This window comes from Ambystoma mexicanum, chromosome 3p, assembly GCF_040938575.1.
Source record: "Ambystoma mexicanum isolate Mex_15411 chromosome 3p, UKY_AmexF1_1, whole genome shotgun sequence".
NCBI lineage: Eukaryota > Metazoa > Chordata > Amphibia > Caudata > Ambystomatidae > Ambystoma > Ambystoma mexicanum.
Genome location: NC_090925.1, coordinates 1118887713 through 1118912966, shown reverse-complemented (window position 1 = coordinate 1118912966; position 25254 = coordinate 1118887713). Strand labels below are relative to the sequence as shown.

General features: G+C 48.2%; 1 protein-coding gene across 1 annotated transcript in view; it reads left to right on the top strand.

Annotated features, from left to right (window-relative positions):
• The first annotated feature begins 1100 nt into the window (after positions 1-1100).
• LEAP2 (liver enriched antimicrobial peptide 2) overlaps positions 1101-25254 on the top strand; it is a 51627-nt gene continuing 27473 nt past the window's right edge. Inside the window, exon 1 of the mRNA XM_069650044.1 lies at positions 1101-1244. Within this exon, the coding sequence (XP_069506145.1) occupies positions 1182-1244 (63 nt within the window). The 5' untranslated portion in view covers positions 1101-1181. The remainder of the gene's footprint in view (positions 1245-25254) is intronic.

The window sequence follows — 25254 nt, the reverse complement described above, 5'->3', positions numbered from 1 at the left end:
GATATTCCTGAATGGGAGTGTAACCTTGGAGGACGCGGTTTTCTTTGAACGCAAAAGCAATGCCATTCAGCCACGCTTCCTGGAATCTGTGCTATGCTTGTAACCATGGCATCTCGCTGCGATGGGCACATGCATTGGAAGTGACGTCCCCTTCATTTCAATTGCTACTGATTCGAGGACCTGTCCAAAAATGTCTGGAAAAACCACAAGTCGTCTCATTGGACACTGCAGCCCCCATGTTTGTGGTCTGGGTGGTTTAGAAACCAGGACTGAAACGCAAGTTGCTAGGACCAGGGATGAGACACTTGACCACCAGGCCATGTGAAGAGGTCTGATGGAAGATATACACCTTCTTAGGTTTAAAAGATGTGCACCTTTTACACATCGGCAGCAACGTTGTAGGAAACGCTCATCTGCTGGTGATTCCGAGAGGCAGATATTTGTATGGGAGGGGTGGGTGGGTGTTGAGAGAAATCGATAATGAGTTCAGCGCTGGTCGCATCTATTGGGATAGCCGGTGAAATCGCATGGGGCATATTTCTCAACAACGGCACTTTGCAAGTTTGAATCTCTTGCCAGTCGTGTGCCAGCCGTGTGCCAGCCGTGTATGTTCTGACATTGACAGTGCTGAGTCCTGCGCCGTGAAGCGCTCCCGTCTATAAGAGTACACATTATTGGTGTTTGTTCCCGATTCATATACTATAGTCTGGTAACATGCATTTATTTTCTGGCTGTGGTGCAAAGTGTTGGGGAGAAAAGGCTATCGGTAAAACGGGGGCAATACAAATCAAGGAATTGGCTTCCTTTTTTAGTGCACAACTGTGACTAGAGAGTAAGCTGACTGCGTTCGACAAGGGCCTCGTGGACGAGACCCAATTTAAGGTTAATTTTTTTTTAATGCAATGTGCTAACAGAAAAAAAGAGTGCTTGTCAGGCAAACACTCGAGGTCACAAGGGTGCGCTCTCGGACTCTGTCTTTCCAAATCGGACACAGTTTGAACCTCTCATGTTCAACGGATGGACTTTGTCTAGGCCAGGGGTCGGCCTCTCTGACGTAATTAATTGACAAGGCCAGGAAATGTACTGTATAAATTGGGCTGAGGGCTTCTCTGCTTCACCCTGGACTTTCAGCAACATCAATGCAACATCTCACTCCGGGTCGAGCCAGTATCATTTAGAACATGGGCCTCCAGCATGTGAAGTTCACAGCCGTCCTGATCACGTGCGCTTTGTTGATGACGCAGGTAAGCAGGCCTTGTTTTCACAGATGTCGACGGCAATAGATATGCCAGTTTGGCAGGAGAGGGCATTGGACATGCTGAGCAGACAGGACCAATGTATGAACGTGTAGCACATTGTGTTTTGCTGGTTCAAACCCCAGGCAATGCCAAGGCTGAGAAAAAGCACATCATTTGCAAGCCGGTGCCGATTCATCAGTGGTTTCTTGGATAGTATATGTTAGTCTAAGTGCTGCCGAATATGTTTATACGTTCTGGCACTTCTGTTACGAAGTTTTATTCTGCTCCAAATCACTACCCTGGTAGTTTCAGAGCGCCCAGGGTTGTCCCAAAGCCAGGGATTTGCTGATCATAGTGTGTGAGGCAAGGACGAAAAGGGAAAGACCTTAACTGGAAGGTAAAGTGGAAAGGGACAATGTTCCAAGGCAATGGCCCAGTGGGTGTTAGTGACACTCCCCCACGTAGCTGTTACACTATTAAAAGAACAGTACGGGACTGTGTACTTTTACGGTGGAGGTCGCTGCAATTACTTGTCAACAATGCCTGAATCTACCCCCATGTTATGTAAAGGCTGCCATGCGTTTTTCGGACAGTAGCAGCACTTCTCAGAAGGCTTGTTGTACATTAAATGGAACAGAATGTTTATTCTAACACCGCATTCTGTGACACTTTACAGCCATTAATTGATAAGTAACGTTTTGTGGCAGTGATTATCTTGTGAACTGCTGGAGTTTATCACTGGAGAGGAAATTATCCATCTGCAAGTAATCATTTATTGTAACCACAGAACGGGTTTAAGATGCATTTTATTACACTGCTTAATCGATTTTTCTGGAAAAGAATACAAGCTGCGCAGTTTAAAAATAAAAAATCCGAACAGGGTTCTACGTTCATTATATGCATCAATAGCTTGAACATCTCTTAGAGTAGCTTAAGAAAGGGGGTGCTGCGTATGACCATGTACTATAAGGAATAAAATACCCTCTACCATATGTAAAAAGGATATTGCAAGACACGTTGGAGTTCCATGACTTTTTAAAGGAACTCTGCTTTCAGCCTCGTTCCTCTGTTGGGTCCCAGTATGCATCAGTAATTTGAAAAATCCTTATGATTAATGATAGGGGTATTGTATGTTATATGTTGCAACTTGTAATATGTGTTATTCTGTGAGTGTGATGTACCTTGTGCTCCCTCCTACCGGTACGTCTTCTGCTTTGCTCCCTTGTTCCTGATAGACCATGTTCTTATGTTGTGTAGATCTCGTGCTAGTCCTTTCTTGCGTTGCTGTACTTGCCCCGCTTATGTCTGGGGAGTAGAGGTCCTGTTTGCTTTGAGGATGGCTTTGCTTCTCTTGGCTGGTGGTAGGAATCGGTTATATGATCATTGCATCTCTGTGAATGTCTCCTGTTCCTGTGTTGCTGTCACTGCTTTTCTTGAACAGGGCTTTGTGATTTCTGTTCCATATTCTGCCCTTACGTACACTTACTATATTGCGAGTTACATACACTTACTGTATTGCGAGTTACTCTAGTAACTTTCTCTGGCTCATTGTAATTGAATCAGTGCCTGCTGTTTTTGTGGGTACATTGATTTCTCCCCAATCCACTTCTCTGGAATTGCCAAAGGTGATATGTCACACACTGAAACATTTTTCTGTTCTTCTGAAATTCATGCATCCTATAGTTTCCATGGATGGATGCTCAATGGGAAAGTTCTCCATGTCCCAAGATGGATTTAGCTTGGTGTTGGGAGCTCGCCCTCGCATGAGTTGGACGGGGCTGATGTTATTGATGGTATTTTCTGTCTCTCTGTGAAGGACAACGGCCTTGTGAACAAATCCACTGCTGTCCTCTTGATGTGCTCTTGCTCTTTAGATGCAAACCTTTCCACCAGAAAAGAGAGTTGCCGGTGTGAGCTAGGAAGGGTGGTTGGGAGTTTTGCTGGTGTGAGCTAGTGTGTTGATTGGATGAGCTAAGTAGGGCTGGATGAGGGTTGATGGAGTGAGCAAGGAGGGGGTTTGCCGGGATCAGTTTGGTAAAGTGGGTGACAGGGTTGCTGGGACAGGCTTCGGTAGAATGGGTGGGGTTTTGCTGGCCTGATCTAGAGAGAGAATCGGAGAGGGGGTTGCTTGCGTGAGCTCGGATAGTGTGGTTGGGTAAGGGAGGATGGGTGGTGGGTTTATGGGTTGGGCAAGGAGGGGTGGTTGGGCTAGGCAGGGGTAGGGTGGTTATTGCTGGATTGGGCACAAGTGGGTGTGTGTGGGGTTTTCTGGTTTGGGCAAGGGGTGGTGAGGAATTTCTAGGTTTGGCAGGGTGAGTAGGGGGGTCAGGTGTGGTTGGGTTTGGGTAAGGTGATTGGTTGAAGTTTGGAGAATTGGGTTTTTAGTCACCTTACTTTGTCGGCCTGAGGATCTGGCCCTGGACAAGTGTCCACCTAATGATGGGCCTGGGAAGCACTTTAGCTTGCTGGAAGGAAGACAGTGATGGAGCAGAAAGGCACAGTCATAGTACCAAGGAAGCAGGGTAGACCAAAGACTGGTTGCTCCTTTGCCACCACAGCAATGATGAGCATATGGAACAGAAGCATTGTGTGATTGGTTCTAATGTGCACACGTCAGCACCCACCCAAGTGGCATCAATGAGGGTGTGTCCTCTCAGGACACACCTGTCCGTCACCAGTCCTGTATCCACCGGCACAAGCAACCCTCAGAGCCCTTTCTCTCTCCCATTTTCCCAAGCACCTCTACCTATTCTTCCTACTGCACGTTTGGCAGTATCCACCAGCAGAGCCTTGTTCCCAGCACCACCACTGCAACTCGTTTTTGGTAGCTCGGTGGGTGTGCCACTATTTGGGCAGGCACGGAGGGGCCAAGTGATTTATCATGCTGGCACACTTTGTATTGCTAGATGGCCATCATTCAGTGGGGGGTGGGGGTGGGGGTGGGGGAAGGCCTGACGCCCACAGCATGTGTCTATGCTGTGTAGGGGCATATGCTTCAGCACCCTTTATGCTCTTTTCTAGGAAAAAGGGCAGGTGGAGTGATTGCCCTCTGAGCCAAAACTATTGTCCCTACATTTTGCAGGAGCGGCTTGCTAGTAGCAAAAGGGTCACAATGAGTTGCAGAAGCCACTTAGTTGCACCATTGCCCGAAGAATGGAAATATTAGTGAGCACATTTGCAAAAGGATTCATATAGTTATTTGTACTGAATAAAGTTAAACCAGACCAAATGTTGGTCTACATGGTTGCGATTTGCAAACCTAAACTGTACCACTGCCATAAAATCTTCAGATGGCACAAATCCAACGCATCATGTTCCACTTGTTCTTACTGCTAATTTCTCCAGTTCTCATTTTGACAGGGACAACTGAAAAGATGCAGTCGGTTCTACTGTGCTCCCACTTGGAAAATGACTATGAATTATTGTGTTTGTAAAATAGCAGGGCACAAGAACATACAAGTAGTATATATAATTAGTCAGCACCATTGTGGTCAGTCACTAATGCAATGGCGCAAGAACAGCAACATTTTCTAGGGTGACAGCACAAACTGTGTGACTGGATACTGGTGGCCAGAGGTCTGCAATAAAGGTCTTCTGGGTTCTTCCAGTTCTGTGCATCGTTTTGTATCCTATGGCACTGCAACAATGTGGCACCAAACCTGGCCCCACAGTCCCTCTTAGTGCACAATCTTATTGCACACAGTGTAGGTGGTGTGGCAAAGCACCCTGCCTCTTTCTGGGGGACCCTAATGGGATTTCCATAGGGGCTTGGTACCACACCAAAATAGAGGATAATGGGGACGGTAGGATGAGGGTCCTCTGGTCACCCTCTCTGGGCCAACTTGCCCTTTGGGAAGGTCCGCAGCCTAAAAGGGGGACTTGATGGGACCTGGGATTAGGTAATTTAGGGGTCTCCACAGGATACCTGTGGCTCTTGCTTTAACTGTTCACAGAGGCACACACCTGAGAGGCATAGACCATTTCACAGAATCTTGCTCTCCCCAGAACACTTTATTTTCAATTCCGCTGTAATGCCTCGTTAAGCAACGCAAGAAAAGGTGGCCCCAGAGAACAGACAGCACCTGTGCTCTCGGCTCCCCTAAGGCAGGTGCAGGAATTCTTCTAAACCTATGGAGGGATCTAAAGTAGGAAGGCAGTCAGTCCATAGTTAGGAATTGACAGACTAGGGCAGTAGGTTAACGCGTGACAACCAAAGGGCCGACCGCCCAAGATGAGGGACTTGCCAGCCCAAAGTCCCACATCAAAACCGAAAGCCTATCTCGGGGGTAAGTCCCAACCCTTACACTATTTGCCTGAAGAGATGCACCCAAATTCCGCCTTACTCAGAGAGGGGTTCTTTGCATGCTGACTAAAGGATGGTGATGTAAACCGAGGTCATAGATTAGTTGATCACCCTCCCTAGCTCCCTTGGTCCACATCCAGGTCTGTGAAAGATGCCACAACTTTGGCTGAGTCCCTATATTTTGTCCTAAAATCCTGATATTTGCCTGCGGGTCAACCAGATGGACTAGAGAGATGGGGACCTGGAGAAGAAGCATCAACCACATTCCGCACGCTACCTGAGCTGTTTGAGGATTGGATCAGGAACCCAGGATAAGGCAAGTCCCAAACACAATGGAACTTCGACAGTTTGTTATTTAAAGAGTTTTTGTTGGATACAGACTTTTGAGAACGTCTTTTAATTTGTCATTATCCCAGAATGTCACAAGACTGAAGAGAAGCCATATTGAACTATTCATTTCCCCAAAACTTTCAGTTCGTTACAGCCACCAGAGTGATCCTGATGTTTCATTTGCACCGTATTCTTACCCTGTTTGTTATTTTGGCCAATCACTATGTTAGTCCCAAAATAAAGCACTTAAACTGTACATTTTCTAAGCATGTCTGTTACTTTGATCACTGTCACAGATGGGGCAGTGGTGAGATGCTGTCTTTATCCTGTAGTATCCTGGACCTATCAGCAGCCGTCAACGCAGCTGATTTTGAGATTCCTACCTCAAGACTCTCCATTGACTCAGTTATCTAATGAATCACTTAAATGGTTTGCATCTTTTTTGACCAATCGAACCCAGCAAGTTAAACTGGGTCCATATACCTCAGGTTCTCTATCAGTTAAATGTGCAATGTCTCAGGGTTCCCCCTTGTCCCCACTGTTATTTAACATTTATATCCGCCCCTTGCTGGATATCTTTTCAGAATTGGACCTGCACTATCATTCCTACGCTGACAATTCGCAGATCTATGTTCGGCTAAGAGAACCTGCGGAAGCAAAGGACAGAATGCTATCCTCTGCTAGTAAAATAAAGAGTTGGATGCTGTAATATTCGGATCAAGACAAAACAGACAAAAATCCTCCAGTGTATGTCCTGTTGCACAATCTTTGAGGTCCCAACATCATTTTCATCCAAGGTAAAGAACCTTATATGTATTTGGCAGGCAGATTTAAGCTGTAACCTGCGGGTAAATGAAATTGTAAAAGCTATATATTGCCCCCTTAAAATGTAAAAACGTCTGCTACCGCTTATCTCAGATAAAGATTGCTCATTGATAGTTGGTGCACTAGTAAATTCTAGATTAGATGATTGCAACGCCCTACTAATGAGAATCCCAAAAGGTCAAATCCAACATCTGCAGGTTGCTCAAAATGCAGCCGTTTATTAGGCTGGTGTATTCACTGCCCAGACGCTCGTCCATTTCTCAGTGTCGGAGAAACCTTCATTGGTGGCAGGTACAGCAAAGGGATTTGTTTAAGACCCTGTGCCTAATTAGTAAATGTATTAAAGAGACTGCCCCTATATATATTTCATAAACTATTCTTTCTTACCACCCAGATCGCTGCCTACAATGCTCAGGACAACACCTTCTGGTGGTTCCACCTTCAAGGTTTGTTTCCGTGGGTGATAGTTGTTTCTCCTATGCAGGTCCTCGAGCTTGGAACTCCTTGCTAGATGACCTTTGGAAAATGGAATCCCTTTGTGAATTCAGGAAAAAGTTGAAGGCCTTTCTCATTGAATAGTTGTTCCTGATAAACCTGGCTCCCTGGTTCTTATTACATCTGCACCCAGGTGCAATTTGTTGCTTGGTTCCAACGAATTTGTGCAATGCAAATATTAAAATAATTTAAAAAATATATATTTAGTATGAAGAACTTCCACACGTACATACTTGCTGGAGGAAGGCATGTTGTCTTATGCTCTTCTGGCAATAAATGTGCTGGTGGCGTTGGAGCTGTGCCGGCTAAATGCTGACATTTTGCACTTCAGACCCGGTAAGCTATCTTTAAAAGACACTAGAAAGGTGGAAGCAGAGCGTTGCCCCTCCCATATCTGTACTTTGCATTATCCTCTTCCTTCTCCTACTCTTTATCAATGGTTTCCAAATCGTGTATTGTGGTGGCTTTGACTCAGATGAGTTCCCACCTTTGTGTCAAGCATCAGTACCTTCACATGCATCATCAGTGTATGTGGGTGGTGGTAGCGTAGACCAGGAACACCCCCAAACCTGAGCCTATGCACTTGTTTCTCCTAGCTTGTCGGTAGATGCAGTTTGTAACTTTTCTTTCAATTCTGCCCCAGAGACTATGGCCTGAACCTCCTGCAAATGCCAACATCACTCAAATTGGTTGTTTATCTGTAGTGTAGCCATGTATTACAACCACAGAATGCACTTTCTTTATTCCATAGAGTGGTAAGATTTATTATTGGGAACTTTGCAAGCAATACGTTTTCAATCTGGCCAAAAGATCGCACTGTCACTTAGGGTCCCTGATTACAATTTCATCCTGCCTACCAGAAATTCTAAGACTACTTATCTGCAAATACTAACTAGTATTTGGTTTGGCCACTAAAACGCAGCGCTGTACAGCCAGTACATATAATCTATTCCTGCCTAACAAGAATTCGAAGACTTTTACTCTGCAACTAGTATTTGGTAAGGTCACAAAAAGACAACACGTCCATTTGGACATTGAATGCACTTGTCTTTAAAGAATTTGAAGATGTGTAATTCACAGCTTCACAAGCAGCTATTGTTTTGTCTGGCCACTAAAAAAAAGGTATCGCGCTGAAATAAAGACATTGAATGTAATATAGTCGACCTGCCTACCTCCAAACAATTAATTGGTGGTGCTCTTACATTGGTAAGAAAAGTCGTGTGTCCATTTACTTTATTGTATTTATGTCATGCAACCGCTGACACGGAAGCTTAAAGGCGCCCAGCAAAACAAACACAAAGGTGGTCAAAACCAGCAGAGGCTATGGAGGTCCACGCCATGAAGGGAACTAGGAGATCATAGAGTAGAACCAAAGAACCAGCCTATCTAAACAAAAAAGTCTTAAGCCTCTTCCTAAACAAGTCATGCAATAGGAGCTGCTGCAAAGAACGCCCATTGCCTACCCTATTTCATTACCTTGTCCTCAGCTAAATCAAATTAGATTTTTGTATCTGTCCCACAAATAAAGCAACATTATTTTTTTACTCTTGCCTTCAAGCCAATCCGATTATTTTTCAGCCTCTCATTCAACTGAAGCAGATTCCCTCAACTGGACTAACAACCTCTTGCCTCTGTTTACTATTTTAGTGGAAACCACCTAAAACACTTTGCCAAAACTAGTAATGGTGTCAGAACAGCTGAATACATCAAAAAGGAGAAATATTTACACGCTTCTGTGTAGGTCAAACGGTTTCAACTACGCTTTCTTAACTTATTGCACAATGTTGTAGGTGACATCGGCTCTAAATGTTCCTTCGCCTTCCTTGACACCCTTGCTTCTGCTAACATGGTTTAGTGTCGTTAATGCCCAGGCAATAAGCAGGCAATTGCAGGTAATAAGCCTTCATTAGCACTGGATTCAGACAGAATTTCCGAGAGCCAATCAGTTGTAGACAATGTTTCTCGTGTCTCTCAGGATACCATTTGTTATGGGGGGGGGCACACCCCGCTTGATATCACAACAGGAGCCTGTAAATTGTTGTGATAACAGGCACAGTGGAAGCTGTGCGCCCCTTTTATTGAGCTCATGAGCTAGTGTCACACGTGTTGTTAGGGAGAATTTTCGGTTTGGTGCTAAATTCCCCCCAACTTGGAGACCCCTGGCTCTTTTGCTGAATTTTGGGACTTGGTTCTTTTAATTCAATGTGTTTTATGTGTTTCTTTTAACTTTGGAGTCTGACAAGCTCCTTCGGCATTATCTTTTACATTGTGACACACAGCACCTTCAGTGCAGTGGCACAGGGAAGTCTTAGATTTTCCAAAGGTTTGAATACCTTCTCTTGGTGAAACTACTGTTTCCAAGAGCAGTAAAGTGAAATTGACTTTACTTACCTTTTCTAACTTTCTAGACCCAGCACACACCATCTTACAATAGGGTGCTGGAGGGGTTACTTGGCATCCCCTTTTCTAGTTTCTCATGTAACAATTTTATGTTACCCTTTCTACAATTAATGGCTGGTGCCAGTGGTTTACTTTTTACTACCATTGTGTGTTTTTACCATGGGCTGTGTTTGCAGCCGCAGTAAGGCCCTTGTGGGTGCCCATTTTGTCAAAATGCCACTGGTCGTCTTTTTCCACCATTTCTTGTTGGAAAGGTCCTTCTTGAAATTTACTCTGCACGCCAAACCAGGTTTGGTCTCTTTGTTCGTTTTGCCGTTAGCAAGATTCACGAGTGAAGCCCACCTCTAGCTCCAGTATGTCTGGCAGGGGCAGGAAGCAAGGCAGGTGCCCAAATCTCCCTGTGCTTAATCCTCTTGGTTACAGAAATGCACCCAAAGGTGATTGGTCAGCTGGCTGTCCGGCAAGGACAGACACCCTGTTGTGTGATTGGCAGCTAGGCTGGAATGAATGGGAGAAACCTGCATAAAAGGTAAGGCTTTTTGGCTTGGAAGGCAGAGTCAACCACTGGACAAACAAATCGGAAGAAGAACTTGGAAGAGACGCCTGCTGCCACTCCTGGACCGTTGGTTTGCCCGCTGAAGCCCTGCTGCTGTGCTGAAGCCCCGAAATCGCCTCGACTACAGAAGCCCTGCAAGGATGACTTCTCCCTTTGAGTTGGTGGGACCAATCAACTCCAAAGTAAGCCTGTCTCAACATCCTCTCGGAGCTGGCTGTACTTCCACTGCTGCTGCTGTTGGAATCGAAGGAAGAGGAACACCAGATTGTGTGTGTTGTTTTTAAGTCAGACCCGAGTGCCAGGAAGATCCTCCGGACTTCCTGAAGCAGGATTGACCAAGCCTGAGCCACCTTAGCAGAGTGCTGGACCCTAAATGCGAGGAAAGTCCAGAGTGGTATCCGAGAACCGCAGTGTTGCTATTTGCTGTCAGACGCAAGGAGCTGAAACACCCAAGCACTGCAGAATTGAAGTTTGCCCATTGCTGCTGCTGACTGTCCCTTTGCAGAGCAGGAGTCCCCAGACGTCCTCCCTCTTGTCCCCACGACTAAGGCCAAAGAAAAAAAGGATCTGCAGAGCTGTACAGGAACAGGAGCCAGTTGAAAGCATTTTCTTCAAACCAGAGGTACTGTAAAGTCTAAGAGAACTTACCTCTTGTTGTGTAGCCTTGCTTGCTCTCAGTTGCGACCTGTCTTGGTTACCTTGTAGGGTTGTTATAGCTTTCCCCTCACAAGCCTCCCACCTTGTGGCCCTTCAAGTGTTCTATTTTCAACAAACATTTCTAAAAACATTGTGCAAGGCTTTTTACCTACCTGCAAAAGAAGATCTTCAGCTCCCCTTGACATTGTGCAATTAACATTGGCTGTCCTGGCTCCCCGAGAGACTCTTCTTATCTTTGGCTCTGTGCTTTATTTTTTCCCCAGGAAAGGGTTAATTTACTGAACATTGATTAATTCTAAAAGTGTTATTCTGAAACAAAATGCCCTCCAGCCTAACCCCTTATGGGTGACCACTTGCTAGTCTCCAAATCTACCTGGGGGGGGGGGGGTGTGAATCACTATGCCCCCGATGCTCTTGTATCTCAGGGCGATTGTGCTCTGTGTTACTCCTACGTTACTATGCTATGGACACACAAACATAAGACACAAAGAAAAGACATGAATCAATTCAACAATAAAACACTTTTATTCATGCACAGCAATGCATGATGCAAACACTACTATAATGCAAATCTCGAATTTGTACCTTTTTATGCTCTTGGTGCAAATCTACAATGCAATGCAATAACTATAAGCCTTACAGGCTTCTAATGCAAGCAATCTGATAGCTGGAACTATAATGCTAATGCAGCCTAATGCAAGCGTCAGAATTCACCATTCTGCTCCAATCCACACCGCACACTCTCTCGAAGACAATTCCTGTCTGATTTCCCCATCTATCATGTCAGCCAAAGCTCTGTGTGAGTGTCTGTCCTAATTCCCCATGCACATGTCTTGTTATGATCAATTAAGGCCTCATATCAGCAATACTCACCTCTTGCCATGAATGCTTCCCCAAGCTTCCAAAGCCATCCAATTCTGCTGCACCCAAAACACTTCACGAAGCCTCCATCAATGCCACACCAAACACCTCCCTTCAATCTCATGGTCGGAGCTACATCCACATCCTAAAATCTCAGGGACAGAGAGCATCATACACTCCTACTGCTCAGTTATAGTGTCAAATGATGTACATACATCTGTATGGTTACATGTCTCTCTCTAAGCTAAAATGCACTCTTTCTCTCTGTCAGCATTTCTAAATCTGAGCAGTGCCTGAAAGTCTGTGATGCACTGCTTGTACTTTTCAATTACTGCGTGTTCTGTCATCGTGATATTTGTACATAATATCTTGTACCATGCTATCTGTGTTACGTGTTACCATACAATCCATCTCCCATATTCCTCCATTCACTCAACTGAAATCCCTCTCTTCTGTCTCTGTGCAAAGCACCCCCTGTATGCTGCCCCCACCTTCTCTGTCTGCGCACACAACCTAGGGCCTGAAAATAAAGCCAGCCCTTCTCTCCACTCGGACAAGAGTCACGTTCTCTGTGCCTGAACAACCAAACTGTTTACAAATTCCTCGCTCCAGTCTAACTCAAAACAACTTCCTCTCGCAGAACACAGTGGCGCTTCTCTTCTGTCTGTCTCATTCAGGATGGCTTCAAAATGCCACAGGCTTCATGCATTGCAGTGTTTACTCTCTCTCTCGCAATGGCAAGCGCTATTCCAAAAACTCAATGCATACTCTAAGTGCACACTCATGCGTGGTGTCTCTACAATGCATACATAATACATATAACATATCTCTACATGTCTCTTCAAATATAACAGGCCTCATTCTAGCAAATGGCTACATAATATGTGGATAATGGATAACTAAATACCAACATGGGTAATGATTCTCTAATTATAACAAACCAGGCTTCTCCATAATATATGGTTTCACAAAAGTACTTACCTGTTTTAGGAGTTAACCTTTGTTTTATTCCCCTACCTAACATTTGCACCAAACCTGGTATTGCTCTAAATGTACCAGTGATAAATCAATGCCCACAGTGTCCTCCTAGCTATTTAAGTCACCTAATGGTGTAGGAAGTGTCTGTGTGCCATCCCCAATGGGTATCATCTGATTTACAGAAACTCAGAGTGTGTTTTTAAGTATATTATAACTGTTACATGATTTGCTCCCTTCTGAAGAAGGCTTATATAAGACTGTGAACTAAATGAATAATTGTTTTATCAAGAAACCTTGAGTGCAAGTGTTTATTTGGATAACTGTACTGGTTAACTCTGTGTCACAACATTACTGCTCACATTGACCCCTCTTGAGATAAGCCTGGCTGCTCAGCCAAACTCCGAACCTGTGTAGTTCAGACGTATACCAAAGGTTGGGTCCCTATTGCCAGGAGGCCAAGGTTATTGTAGTGCAACAAAAGGGTACTGCATAGAATCTTGCCTAACACGTGTCACCAACACATGACACTGAACGAGCCTTCAAGTGAGGCTGTAAATCATTACATCCTATGCCAAGATTATAATGTTGAAACAACAACATGATGCAAAATGAGACACAGCACAAAACACCTACATTACCAATTGTTCAATTATTCATGTGCAATTTTAAACACAATTCAGTTGGGCAATTTATCATATGGCCAGTGCAGGGAGTGGGCCGGAACAAGACAGAGTGGCGCTCAGGCATGAAATGTCTTGTGGGAGCGCTGCTCCGCCCCCCAGACCCAGGGGCCACCACAACATTCACCCAGGGCCAACACATGCCTCTCCCAGGTCCTGGGTCTCATTGAGCAGAGTGCTTTCAGAAGACTGGGCACAGTTTGCTCGTGAAAGTTCAGGTTATGCTTGCTATAACTCCACCGTGCGCTGCCCTTTCCTCGGGCCCAGGAGCTTGCACAGAACATCTATCAAGAAGACATGAAGCTGCATTATCGCATGCACAACCAGCTCTTCAACAATCCTCCAGAAGTCTGGGCACTGGAAACTGCAAAAGCCTCACAAATAGTGCTGCAGCTGTCCAAACTGATATGTATGACCTGCAATTTACACACCTCTCTTTATTGGGGTGAATATTGTGACCAATCAAAACAGAAGAGTCCATTATTCACTCAAAAGGGTTTCTTACTGGAGTGATATAGGGCATTTTTAACATTTAAAAGTGTGGACATTATGATGGTACCATAATGCTCTTTGCTTTTATGTAAATTGCCAGCATTGGGTTTGATGAAGAGATGCTGTGTTGCACAACCTGGCCAGGGGCCACGCCCCTTGGTCCCGCCCCCACCTTCCCACTGCCTCGCCCCTGACAGTAGGTGACAGTTTCCCCAAAACATTGTTTCCATATTCATCACTGCATATGGCGGCAAACACGTCATAAGGGACACTCTATTAAACGGGAGGAGGGAACTCCAACTAACGGATGACACCATGGTCAGTTAAAGGAACCATTTTAAGTACGCTGACAATCTGCAGAATCACACCGTCAAATGTTTATATATACAGAGTCCTCTTTAGGCACTTGTGCAGATGCAGGCAACCATTTTAACATTGCACACCATTGTCTGTGGGGAGCATTCGGCATAGCTGGCTCCAGAAAAACGCTCTGGGTCAGTGTGGCCACAAGGATAGGCACAGTCATGGGTTTCTGATACCCCTCACTTGGGCAAATCCATTTTGTTTGTTCTGCCCGGGGAGAGCACATTTCACCAGCCGGCAAAGCCGCACCCAGAGATACCGGGGGCCACATCGGCTGTAACTCCTTGATGGTGTTGCAGGCAGCAGCAGACCTTCTCACTGCTCCATTTCTCTGGCAGGCAAAGGCGCACCCGGGCGTTCCTGGGGCCGCATCTGCTGCGGTGCTTTGTTCTTGGTGGTACAGCCGGCAGCACTAAAAGTTCCTCTATTGCCCTAAGTCCTTGAGGGAAGGGCTCATGTTAAATCAGGGTGGTGGCAAACAGGGCAGTTCTAGTCCACTTGGCGCCCAGGGCGAAACGCTAAAATGCACCCCGTGCACGCTGGTAATGCGCCCCACTCCTAAACTACACTGCAAGGTTAACTCCAACTTAATAAATGACTACTATACACATTAAACAGATAGCTGCTCCTCATTACACCCAGTTACCATCCTCCTTGACCCTTTGTCATGCCCATATACGGGGTTTGCTGCCACTCTCTGCTGGCCTCCATGCGCACACCGGCTTTTTGAACACCAACCCCTCTCTTCAATTCCAACCCATAGGTTTGTCCGTGCTCCATAGCATCAGGCCATTAGCCTCCCTGTATCTAGCTACCATAGCATCCAACTCGCTGAACTAGACCAGCTGAGCTTTCACTGTCAGCTGCATTATCAGCCTCCGTACCTCCATCTCTATAGACCTGGCCAGCAGCCCTATTACCCACCTCTATGCTTCACAACATCCCAGTACGAATCACTGCCCACATTACCAGCTTTCTCCTCTACTCTGCTTGCAGCCAATGATCGACTCCATCTTGAAGTAGGTGGATTTTCTTCTAATCATTGTCGGGTAGAATTTTGGGAAATGTATCAAATAGAGGTGGCTGAGTGTAAAGTCAGAATTGGTGAGGTTACAAGTTATCCGGGTAGATAACATGGAGATCAAAGGGACCAATATAATTATAGACATTTTTGTTACTTGTGGAGAACATGATTTGCTGTAATTCTATCCATTTTAGTCAAGAGGTTTGGCCTGACCACATCGATTTCAAATCGGACTTAGGGAGTTTGCTGACCAACCAGAGACTCCTCCAAAACAAGCAGAATCTGTGTTATTGTTATACTAATTCACAGAGACTTCATTTAAGCCTGTCCGTTCAATGGAAATGTTGGTTGGAAGACGCACTAAAAGTCAATCAGGAAGACAACCATGAACCCATGGAGGCTTGCGATGTCTGCCACAATCAGCCAACTTTATGAAGCCTCGGATCATCCCATTACCAGCACTATTCCCAACGTCCACACAACCTTAAATCACCCAGAACACTATCACCAGCCTGCATGCAGCTCCACAGACATATCACAACACCCTTACCAACACCAGACTATGAATCATCACTTCCTCTATCGTCTCCCCTCAGCGCACCATCCACATCCCTGGTACCAGTCCCCTATAACCAGCACCCTGAAAGTCCCATGTAACGGTCTCCCTCCATCCCCAATCTATACCAGAATCTTTCAACCTAGGCTGTAGGCAGGGCAAACTCTACAGTGTCCCTTTCAAAATGTACACACTCACCCATATCCCTTTCTTTGTGTAGAGGAAATGATGAGATGTATAACGGTGCTCCATTTTATTCCGCACTAGTACTGTACAGGAGTGACTGGTAGCATCACTTTCAGTGTGTTCTGACAAAAGAAATCACTCAACATCATGAGCAGTTTGGCTCCTCAAGTCATCACCCTTGCGTGCTTGTGTGACCCTCGGCAGCGCTTCACCCATTTTCCTTCTCGTCAGAAATTGAGGCCTCTTAGAAATAGGTTGCATGCTTGCGCCTAGCTCATACTGAATAGAAATACCTGTACATTTCTGTCTATAACGCACCCGAGAAACTGAATGTGTGTCGATGCACCATGCAAAACTGAGTGTGGTGTTTTGGCGGTTCTGAACGTTGACTAGTATTACATTCATGGGCACCAAATTGACTAGAAACTGCCCTGCCAATGTCTACCCATTTCTCCACGAGGCATACGTCAGGTCCATTTTGTGTGCAATTCTCTGTGCAAAAACTGCTCATAGCTGAAAGTAACAGAAGCAATATCCAGCCCTCCCCCCAAAGAAATCTGGGAAGTGGGCTTAGTAGTGAGGGCGTCTGAACCAGGCATTGCTCTACCCTCGTGCCTGCACCTGTAGGACACCTAAGAACGAGTGAGTTATTGAACATAAAATCGATGGGTAAGGGGTCAATCGAGCCACAGCTGGACCCTCTGGATCCTGCAATAAAGTCCTGCTGCAGACAGGCCTAATTCTTCAGGCAGAGGAAATGTGTTTTAGGTACTTTTGAATCCTGGTGTAGTAATCGGAAAGGAGGCCAATAAGAATCATTATTTGTAATCCGTGATCGATATCGCAGTAGGTAACCCTACGGTGAACAGGCATTGCAGTGAAATGTGGTTTGTACTGCAAGTCAGCAATGTGAAAGGGCAGAAGAACATGGTGTGGAGGCAGCCACAGCAATCGCTGCAGATGTGGCAGAGCATAGGAGGATGTCCCTTGGGGAGCGGCACCACAATGCCAAAGTGATAGCACGAGCTTGAGAACATGTCCTGTGCCAGCTTAGAAAGTTTGTAGAACAATTGCCTGCACCTAGTAGAGGATGGGAAAGCCTTGGATGGCACTCGGCCTTAAGAGATGCTGCATACATGCAGAGACACTGTTCCGACTTTGCTGCAGTTTCTGAGCAAAGATAAGGCTTCTAAGCTTTCATTACCTTTTTTTAAAAATGTGTATATTTATAATTCTGCACACAGGTGAGCATATACAGTAACAATTGCTTATAACCTCTCAGAAAGCGTAAGACATGATATCCCATCCTCCCACCCCCTGTGTTCCCAAGGGGTATTGTTCTCGGACCTCATTCGGCCTGACCAGGTGGCGAGAGTTCGCTAATAGAGTGGAGGGCTCTCGCGATCAGGCGTGGCTTATAGGTCAGGGCCAGGTAGTTCTAGTCATAGTCTAGCACTGGTGCCCAAAGGTTTGTAATCGGTGGAGCAGCCCCGCATTAGCTGCCGTGACCTTTTCGGCTATTAGAATGTCCCAAAGTTTAACCCACCAGAGGATCATCAGGGGTCCTTTCACAGACTTCCAGGTGCGGGCCACCGTGATTTTGGCTGCCAATAAAAATTGGGATACTAACGTTGCCCTCCTCCCTGTTCTCTGGGAGCGGGATCCCTAGGAGGACTTGCTCGGGCGCTAGCGGAATTGCCACTTGGGTGATGTCCTTTATTGTGGCAAGGCATTGGATCCAGAACTCCCTTACCTTGGGGCAGGTCCAGCACATGTGGAGGTAGGATCCTGGGTGGCCGCAGAGATGCCAGCAGTGGGGGTACAGGGCCTGCTGAAAGTGATGAAGGCGCGGGGGGGAGGGGTAGTACCAGCGCAAAAGCAATTTGTGGGCGCATTCCCGATTAGTGATGCAGCGGGATGCAGTGTGCGTTCTAGTCCAGATGTCCACCCATGTGTGATCCTCTATAGCATGACCCAGGTCCGCCTCCCATTGGGACATATAGGAAGGCTTAGTATGGAAGGGGTCTTCTTGCAGCAGTTTATAAAGGGCTGAAATCTTTCCACAAGCTGGCAGGTCATTTACTGTAAGCTCTAGTGGGCTAGGGGGTCGTGTTGCAGCCGCTCGGGTCTGGGAGCACCAGTGCCTCTGTTTTGCGTAGGTGAATCTATCTGTCCCCGCTAGTCGGAAAGTCATTTTACAGTGTTCGATGGTGAGGGGGGTGTCCCCTTCGAAGAGCTTCCCCAGTGTTTCAAGGCTTCCTGTGAGCCAGTTCCTGAAGTTCGTTGGGTGGACTCCCGGGGAGAAGGCTCGGTTGAGGAAGATTGGGGAGAATGCACTCAGGTCTCCTGGGATGCCCCCATGTCTGCGGGCCCACTACCATGCCTTTATCGATTGTTTTTCTAGCAGTCAACACTCCTGGCCAACTCTGGCGTAGTGCGGTGGGGATAAACGGAAGGAAGCGAAGGGGGAGAGGGAGGCGGGATTGTTCGATCTCTACCCACTTTGGGCGCCCTGTGGCGATTCCCCATACTTGAAGGTGAGCCAGATGTGCTGCTATTTGGTATTTGCGGAGGTCTGGCACCCCTAGTCCACCCAGGTTTGTGCTGGCCATCATCGTTCTCTGAGGGAGCCGCGCTTTCTTGCCTTTCCAGATGAAGTCGATCATTTTCCTTTGGAGCCGCTGTAAGGGGGGGGAGAGGGATTAAGGTTGGGAGGGAGGCGCAGGCGTAAAAGAAGCGGGGGAGGAGGTTCATTTTGCATGTCGTGATGCGGCCCAACTGAGAGATCTCCACCGTCTGCCAACGGGTAGGGTCCTTTTCCAATTCCTCAAAGAGTGGGGCAAAGTTTACCTGGTAAACATTCGTTGAGTGGGCGGGGATCTGAACCCCCAAGTATGGGATAGATTGGGTGCTCCATTGAAATAGGCTTTGCTTCTCCAGGGCCTCCCTCTCGCCTGGGCTCAGGCCCACTCCGAGAGCCGTTGATTTTTGGAAATTAATGGCAAATCCTGCTGCACTCCCGAAGCCATGGATTTCGGTCAGGGCCACCCTCATGAAAGCTTTAATGTTTGTGATGGTTAGCAGCACATCATTTGCGTAGAGAGCAATTTTGTGTTGCGCAGAGCCGATCCTCGGGCCTCTGATCCGGGGTTTTTTGCAAACTCGCTGGGCCAACGGTTCCATGGCCAAGGCAAAGAGCAGGGGGGATAGTGGGCATCCCTGTCTCGTTCCACATGTGAGAGGGATTGGGTTCGATAGGCGGCCATTAACTCTCAGCTGGGTCTTAGAAGCTTGATGGTTCGCTAGGACCATTTTCCAGAAGGTCGGGCCAAAGCTGAAAGCCTCGACGGTGAGGTGCAGATGGGACCAATCCACCTTGTCGAAAGCTTTGTTTGCATCCAGCGCCAGCAGGGCCAGTTGTTGGGAGTCCTGACTGGCGACCTCTATTAGGTCAAGTGCCCTGCGAATGTTGTCTTTTGTCGACCTGTGGTTTATAAACCCCATTTAATTCGGGTCTATAATGCTCGGAAGTATAGGTGCAAGGCGATTGGCCAGAATCTTGGAGTAGATGTTGGCATCCAAGTTCAACAGAGATATGGGTCTATACAAGCTCTTTTCTTGGGGATCCTTTCCAGGCTTGAGAATGAGGACTGTGATGGACTCCTGCATCGTTGGAGTAACAGTTCCAGTAGCTGCGAATGAGTTGGAGACGGGTCAGAGGGGCCACTAATTGGGGGCGGAATAGTTTATAGAATCAGGTGGAGAATCCATCTATCTGGGCCTGGGGCTCTAGGCTTCAAGCTTTTTATGGCTACCTCTACTTCCTCATTTGTAATAGGCGCTTCAAGTTCTTCTCTCGCCGTAAGAGTCAGTAGTGGGAGAGCTGCCTCTTGGATGTAGGACCGCTGCTCATCTAGGTCCCTCGGGACTGCCGTCGTTATTTCTGACTGGTGTGCAACCGCCAGTCGTAGTTTCTTGTGATCCGCATAATGACCCACCCCCTGTGAGTTGCGGAGACCCAGGATGGTATTTCTGCTCTTCTCCTTGGCCAGCTTATTTACGAGCAGCTTGTTAGCTTTGTTGTTATGGATGTAGTACCATTGTTTGGTTCTGGTTAGTAAGTTTGCTGTGGCGTCAGTGTAGTGCGCCTCAAGCCTCTTCCTTGCCATCTTTAGGACCCTGTAAGATTTCGGAGACCAGCCCTTTAGTTTGAGTGGCTTTGGCTTCACAGACTTCGGCTTCCAAAATAGCGCAAGTCTCCTGCTTTCGTTTGTGGAATGCTGCGCCTTGGGCAATCAATTCCCCTCTAAGCACCGCTTTCATGGCATCCCAGGTATTGGCTGGGGAGGTGTCCTCGTCGCGGTTTTCAGCGAAGAAGTTTTTAACTGTTCTGGCGATCGAGTCTCTCACTGCCATGTCACCCAAAATAGGGTTGTATAAGTTCCACTGGCGGCGAGGAGGAGGGTCTGGGTCATGGGATCGCAAAGTGAGCGAGACTGGAGCGTGGTCCGAGGGGATCTGGGGGCCAACAGTAACGTCGTCTATGAAGGCCAAGATCTGGGGGGAGGCCAGCAGCAGGTCGATTCTAGAGAAGGTGCGGTGCACATACGAATAGAAGGTGAAGTTTTTCTCTTCCGGAGATAGCACTCTCCAGGTGTCAACAACGTTCAGCGTACGGAACAGATGGACCAGGATTGTTGCCAACTTCAGGTCCCTGGATGTTGGAGGGTCGGATCTATCTTTGAGGGGTCCAGGACCCCGTTCGTCTCCTCCAATGACAACTTGCCCCTCAATGAATGGAAGGAAGAAATCTTCTAGGTCTTGATAGAACCCTTCCAGGTGCTCGTTCAGGGCGTAGGCTGAGATGAGGGTATAAAGTTGGCCAGAGATGATGCATTTGATTGCGATAAAGCAACCCTCCTGGCATCGTAGCGAGTCTAGGACCTGGGGCTTCAGGTCTTTTGCGAAGAGAATGGCGGTACCTCCCTTCTTGGTTCCGTTGGATGCCAAAAATTGTAGGGGAAAAAGTCTGCTTCGCAGGCGAGAGAAGGATTAGATGAGTTTCTTGCAGAAAAGCGATTGAGGCCCGTCATTTTGTAGCCTTTGCAGGATGGATTTCCTCTTCAGAGTGGAGTTCAAGCTCCGGACATTCAGAGTGGTGAACTTTAGTTTTAGATAGAGGGCTGGCTCTCCGAGCTCGTTTGCTGTGGGGGGAGGGTTGGGAGAGAGTCAAGCCAGCCATAGCTGTGAGGGGTTGGCTGTTTTGGGCTCTCCTGTGGCTGAGGGTTTTAGAAATAGTCTCCAACGGGAGATATGAACTTCCAACATCGGCCTCCAACGGGAGGTCCAAACTGTGACCAGGGGGATCGATTTTGAACTATCGGTGCCTCCCCTAGCCACCCAGGCTGTCATCAGCCAACATAGCCAACATGGTTGAAATTCTCTCCAAGGGTAATATGGTGACATCCACCTTGCAGGAGGGTATGGACCGCATGGGGTCCGCGGCAAGCTTAAGGGAGTTTAAGTGGTTCCAACGCTATGTATTCTTCGGGAGTGTCCTCAATCGTCATTTAGGTTTGCAGCTTTTCTGCACTCTTGACCAGGGGGCACGTCTCGACTTGGGGGAGGTTGTGCCCGGAGCAGGGCTTATTCGGCCTGGAGAGGGCGGTCCTGTGCCCCCGGGGGAGCCCCGACACAGGATTGATGCTGCATCGGCAAGGTGGCTGATGGTCCGGGGGTTACCCTTTTATGAGAATTGTAGTGCCGTGGGGAATAGCCACCATTAGCGGATCTGCTGGTCTCGGAGGAAGAGCATTCTGCACTTCTGGAGAGTTAAAGGGGAGAGGTCCTGTAAGATCTGAAGTGGGGAGCCCTGGAAAGAGATTTCTTCGCTTGAGCGCCTATCGCTGAAATGGCCTCCCTGGTGGTGTAAAAGTGGACTCTTGTGATTACGTCTGGAGGGGGGTCTGTGTCGGTTCCCCGGCGGGGGCGCAGTCTATGGGTACGATCTAGTAGGAGCTGAGCCTCATCCAGGTTCGGCAGCAGAGACTGGTAGAAATTGCTTACGTATTCGGGGAGCTCCTTGTCCGAGATTGATGAGGGAATCCCTCGGATGCGCAGGTAATTGCGTCAGGAGCGATTTTCCATGTCTTCCTGTTTGATTCAAGGATTTCGGTTCTGTCCATTAATGTCTGGATGGTGCGTTGCATATCCGTTAGTGAGTTAGAGTGATCTATGGCTAATTCCTCGGCCTCCCCAATCCTGTGGTCGATGCTGCTGACCCGTTGCTCTGTTTGCTCTAGTTTAGCGGTGAGTTCCATCATACAGGATCTAAATTCCCATTTGATACCGGACATGAAGCCCTGGAGGTCCTCTTTGGTTGCGAGCGTCCCTTTGTCATCGGTGGTGGCCTTCTGGGGTGTACGTTTAGGGAGATCCGTTTTCTTTCCCTTCTCCGGGGCCAGCAGCATAGTGGAGATATCAGCAGAGGACGCTCAGCGGTCGTGGGTTCACCACCCCCGCCTCCAGCAGGGAAGGCGCAGGTGTCTCGCTGGCAGCCCACGTCGGAGCACAGGCTTCGGTAGGAGCAGCTCGGGCACTGGCTCCAGGGGGGGCGGGAGCAGCCGCAGCGGGATCCCTTGGACTGAGGCCCAAGCGAGAGGAGGAGTCGGAGCGCCCCGGCTCTTGGTGGCAGGCAAATCCGGCTGGGGGGTGCTGATGGTGCGGTGCCCCTTCAGGGAGCCTCGCGGCTCATGGGTCCAGGGCCAGCTAGGATTCCGGGCGGCCACCACCCGAGCGCCGGGTGAAGCTAGCGGGTGGGAGAGGGTAGGTGCTGTCAGTGCGCTGTCAGTGGGCGCCGGTGGGGGTCCGCTTCCCAATGCAGGACCGAGGCTGGCGAGGAGGAGCCGGCGGGCTGTGGGGGGTGAAGACATGGAGTTGCGGCCGCCATTCTGGATCGAGGTGCGGGACAATGGTGGTACGTTCCCCCGCCGCGTTTTATGTGATCCTAAGGGCGTTCTGCTCCCAGATTGCAGCAATTGGTGCAGGTCATATTCTGCCGTATCGTCCCGTTAAACGCGGGCAGCGGGAATAGCAGGAACCGGCAAGGTTTCAGTTGTGGCCGCGGACCCACGCAGAGGCCATCAATTGAGCTGCCACATCGCTGGCGCTCCAGCCCACGCCCCTCCATTGTTACCTTTTTAAAGCACCATGCACGTAAAAGAACCATAATCCAAATATAGCACCACTCCCGTAGGCATAAAGAGCAATTAGAGTTGGGAACGAGAACACTAACTACAGCTGTGTTTCTTTGTGTCCTCCGTGTTGCGATCCTGCACGATGGCTGGATGACAAAGCCGGTCACCAGCAAGAGGTGCCTTTTTATGCCTCCAAGCAGCTTGCAATTTAAAAATAAAATGGTGTCCCGGGGTCAGAGAGCCTCTCTGACTCGCGTAACGTTATGCTGGTCAGAAGTGGCAGAGGCAGCACCTGCTGCCGCTACTCGCCACAGTGCAATCCCTCACCGCTGGGGCAAATGCACCCCCTAGGGCAATTGCGCCCCAGGCAGCTGCCCACTTCGCCTGGGCCAAGAAACTGGCCTGGTGGCAACCACTGAGGCCGCAGCACCCTCTCCCCCAGGCAGGCGTTAACATAATTAAGGCAGTGGGGCCACACCACCTTGGCCGGTAGTTGGCCTCAATTGGTGGTGGTCCGGACCACTTCACTGTCACTCCCCCGGGCAAGAGGTTTTATTTCGTCTTTGCGGCATCACGCTGCTATCCTCAGCAGAGCAGCTCTGCCACTCTTCCCCCTGCCATGCGAGATTTACCCTCAATGTTGTGACAATCCATACTGTGCCTCCTCCCCCATGCAGGAGATCAACGGATGCCCATGTAGCGGCAGTCCTCACTGCACTGCTCCTTGCGGTAGCATTGTGCATGACAATGCTGCAACGGTCCTTTCTGCACCTTCTCGCCCAGGTAGGTGTATGACATGCATTGATGCGGCGGCAGTCCTCATCGCGCCACTCCTCTGAGGCAGGAGTCCCTATCTGACACTGTTTCTGGCCACCCACACGGTAACAGCACAAGCATGCACCAGGGACTCCGGGGCGGGTGCCTGCTCGAACCTGGACCTCATTAGGGAGACAGTCTTCTGGAGATCCACACAGGGGATCTTGTCGGGTGTCCGGGTGGCCGACGTCCGGGAGGGCTCGATGGCCCTAGCAAGCTTTGCCACGCCGGCAGTACGATCAGCGGGGCGCTGCATCCCATCCTCGTTGCTATTGTTATGGGGGGGGGCTTGGTAGGGCCAGCGCACCTCCTGTTGCATGCATGACATCACAAGAGCCTGCGAGCTGTGATAAAAGACACACGGCTCATGAGATGGTGTCCCACGTGTCACAAACACGTGACACTGCACGGGCCCTGAGTGGAGCCGTAAATCATTACACCATTGGTACTCAGGGTGCCTGACAGTACAACCCATCATCCCAGGATTTACATGCATGTTGTGCTGTCTCCGGTCTTCCTCCCACTCCTCCACATCCTTTCCCGCCTCTGAAAGGGGAAATATAATTTGCTGCTATGGTTGCAGAGCATTCATTGCTCAGCGGCCATGCTGGAATGATGTGCTCTGCTTTTTTTACCCTTATTTTGTGAAATTAACATCCGATAATGTTATACCCATGCCTGGTGGCAATACAGGCCATTATTTGCCCCAGCACTCCTTGTGCACCCTCATTTTACTCTAGCAGAAGGAGTGTTGGGGCAAATAATGGCCTGTATTCCCAGCAGGCATGGGCGTAACACTATTGGATGTTAGTTTCCAACTAAGCATTACTGCCCATTTCCGCAGACAGTACTAGCAGTTATGTACCTGAACGTTTGGTCTTTCAGGTACATAACTGGCAATACTGCCTGCAGAAATGGGCAATAACGCTTAATTAGACCACCGGAATGCTGGTGTCGCCATTGTTTACACTAAGACAGTAGGCTTTCACATCCAATTAAACCTGCAGCCTGTACATGACCATTCCTAAATTACAAAATAATCTCTGCGAGAAGAGGTGGAGAGGACTGTGTAGAGGAGCAACCAAATGCCTCTGCAGTGAGTCCCGCCCCTATTCTGCCTATATGTTGGAAACCATAAATTGCGTCATGCGCAGCGCCAGTAATGATAACTATACTGCAAAAAGCGTTTGAGATAAGGTATCCACTGTGAAGACCCTACATGATATATCCCCGGATAGATGATGGTCTCCTAAGAGTGACCCGAAGAAGTGTGAAGATGTGAACAAGAGAGGCTGGTG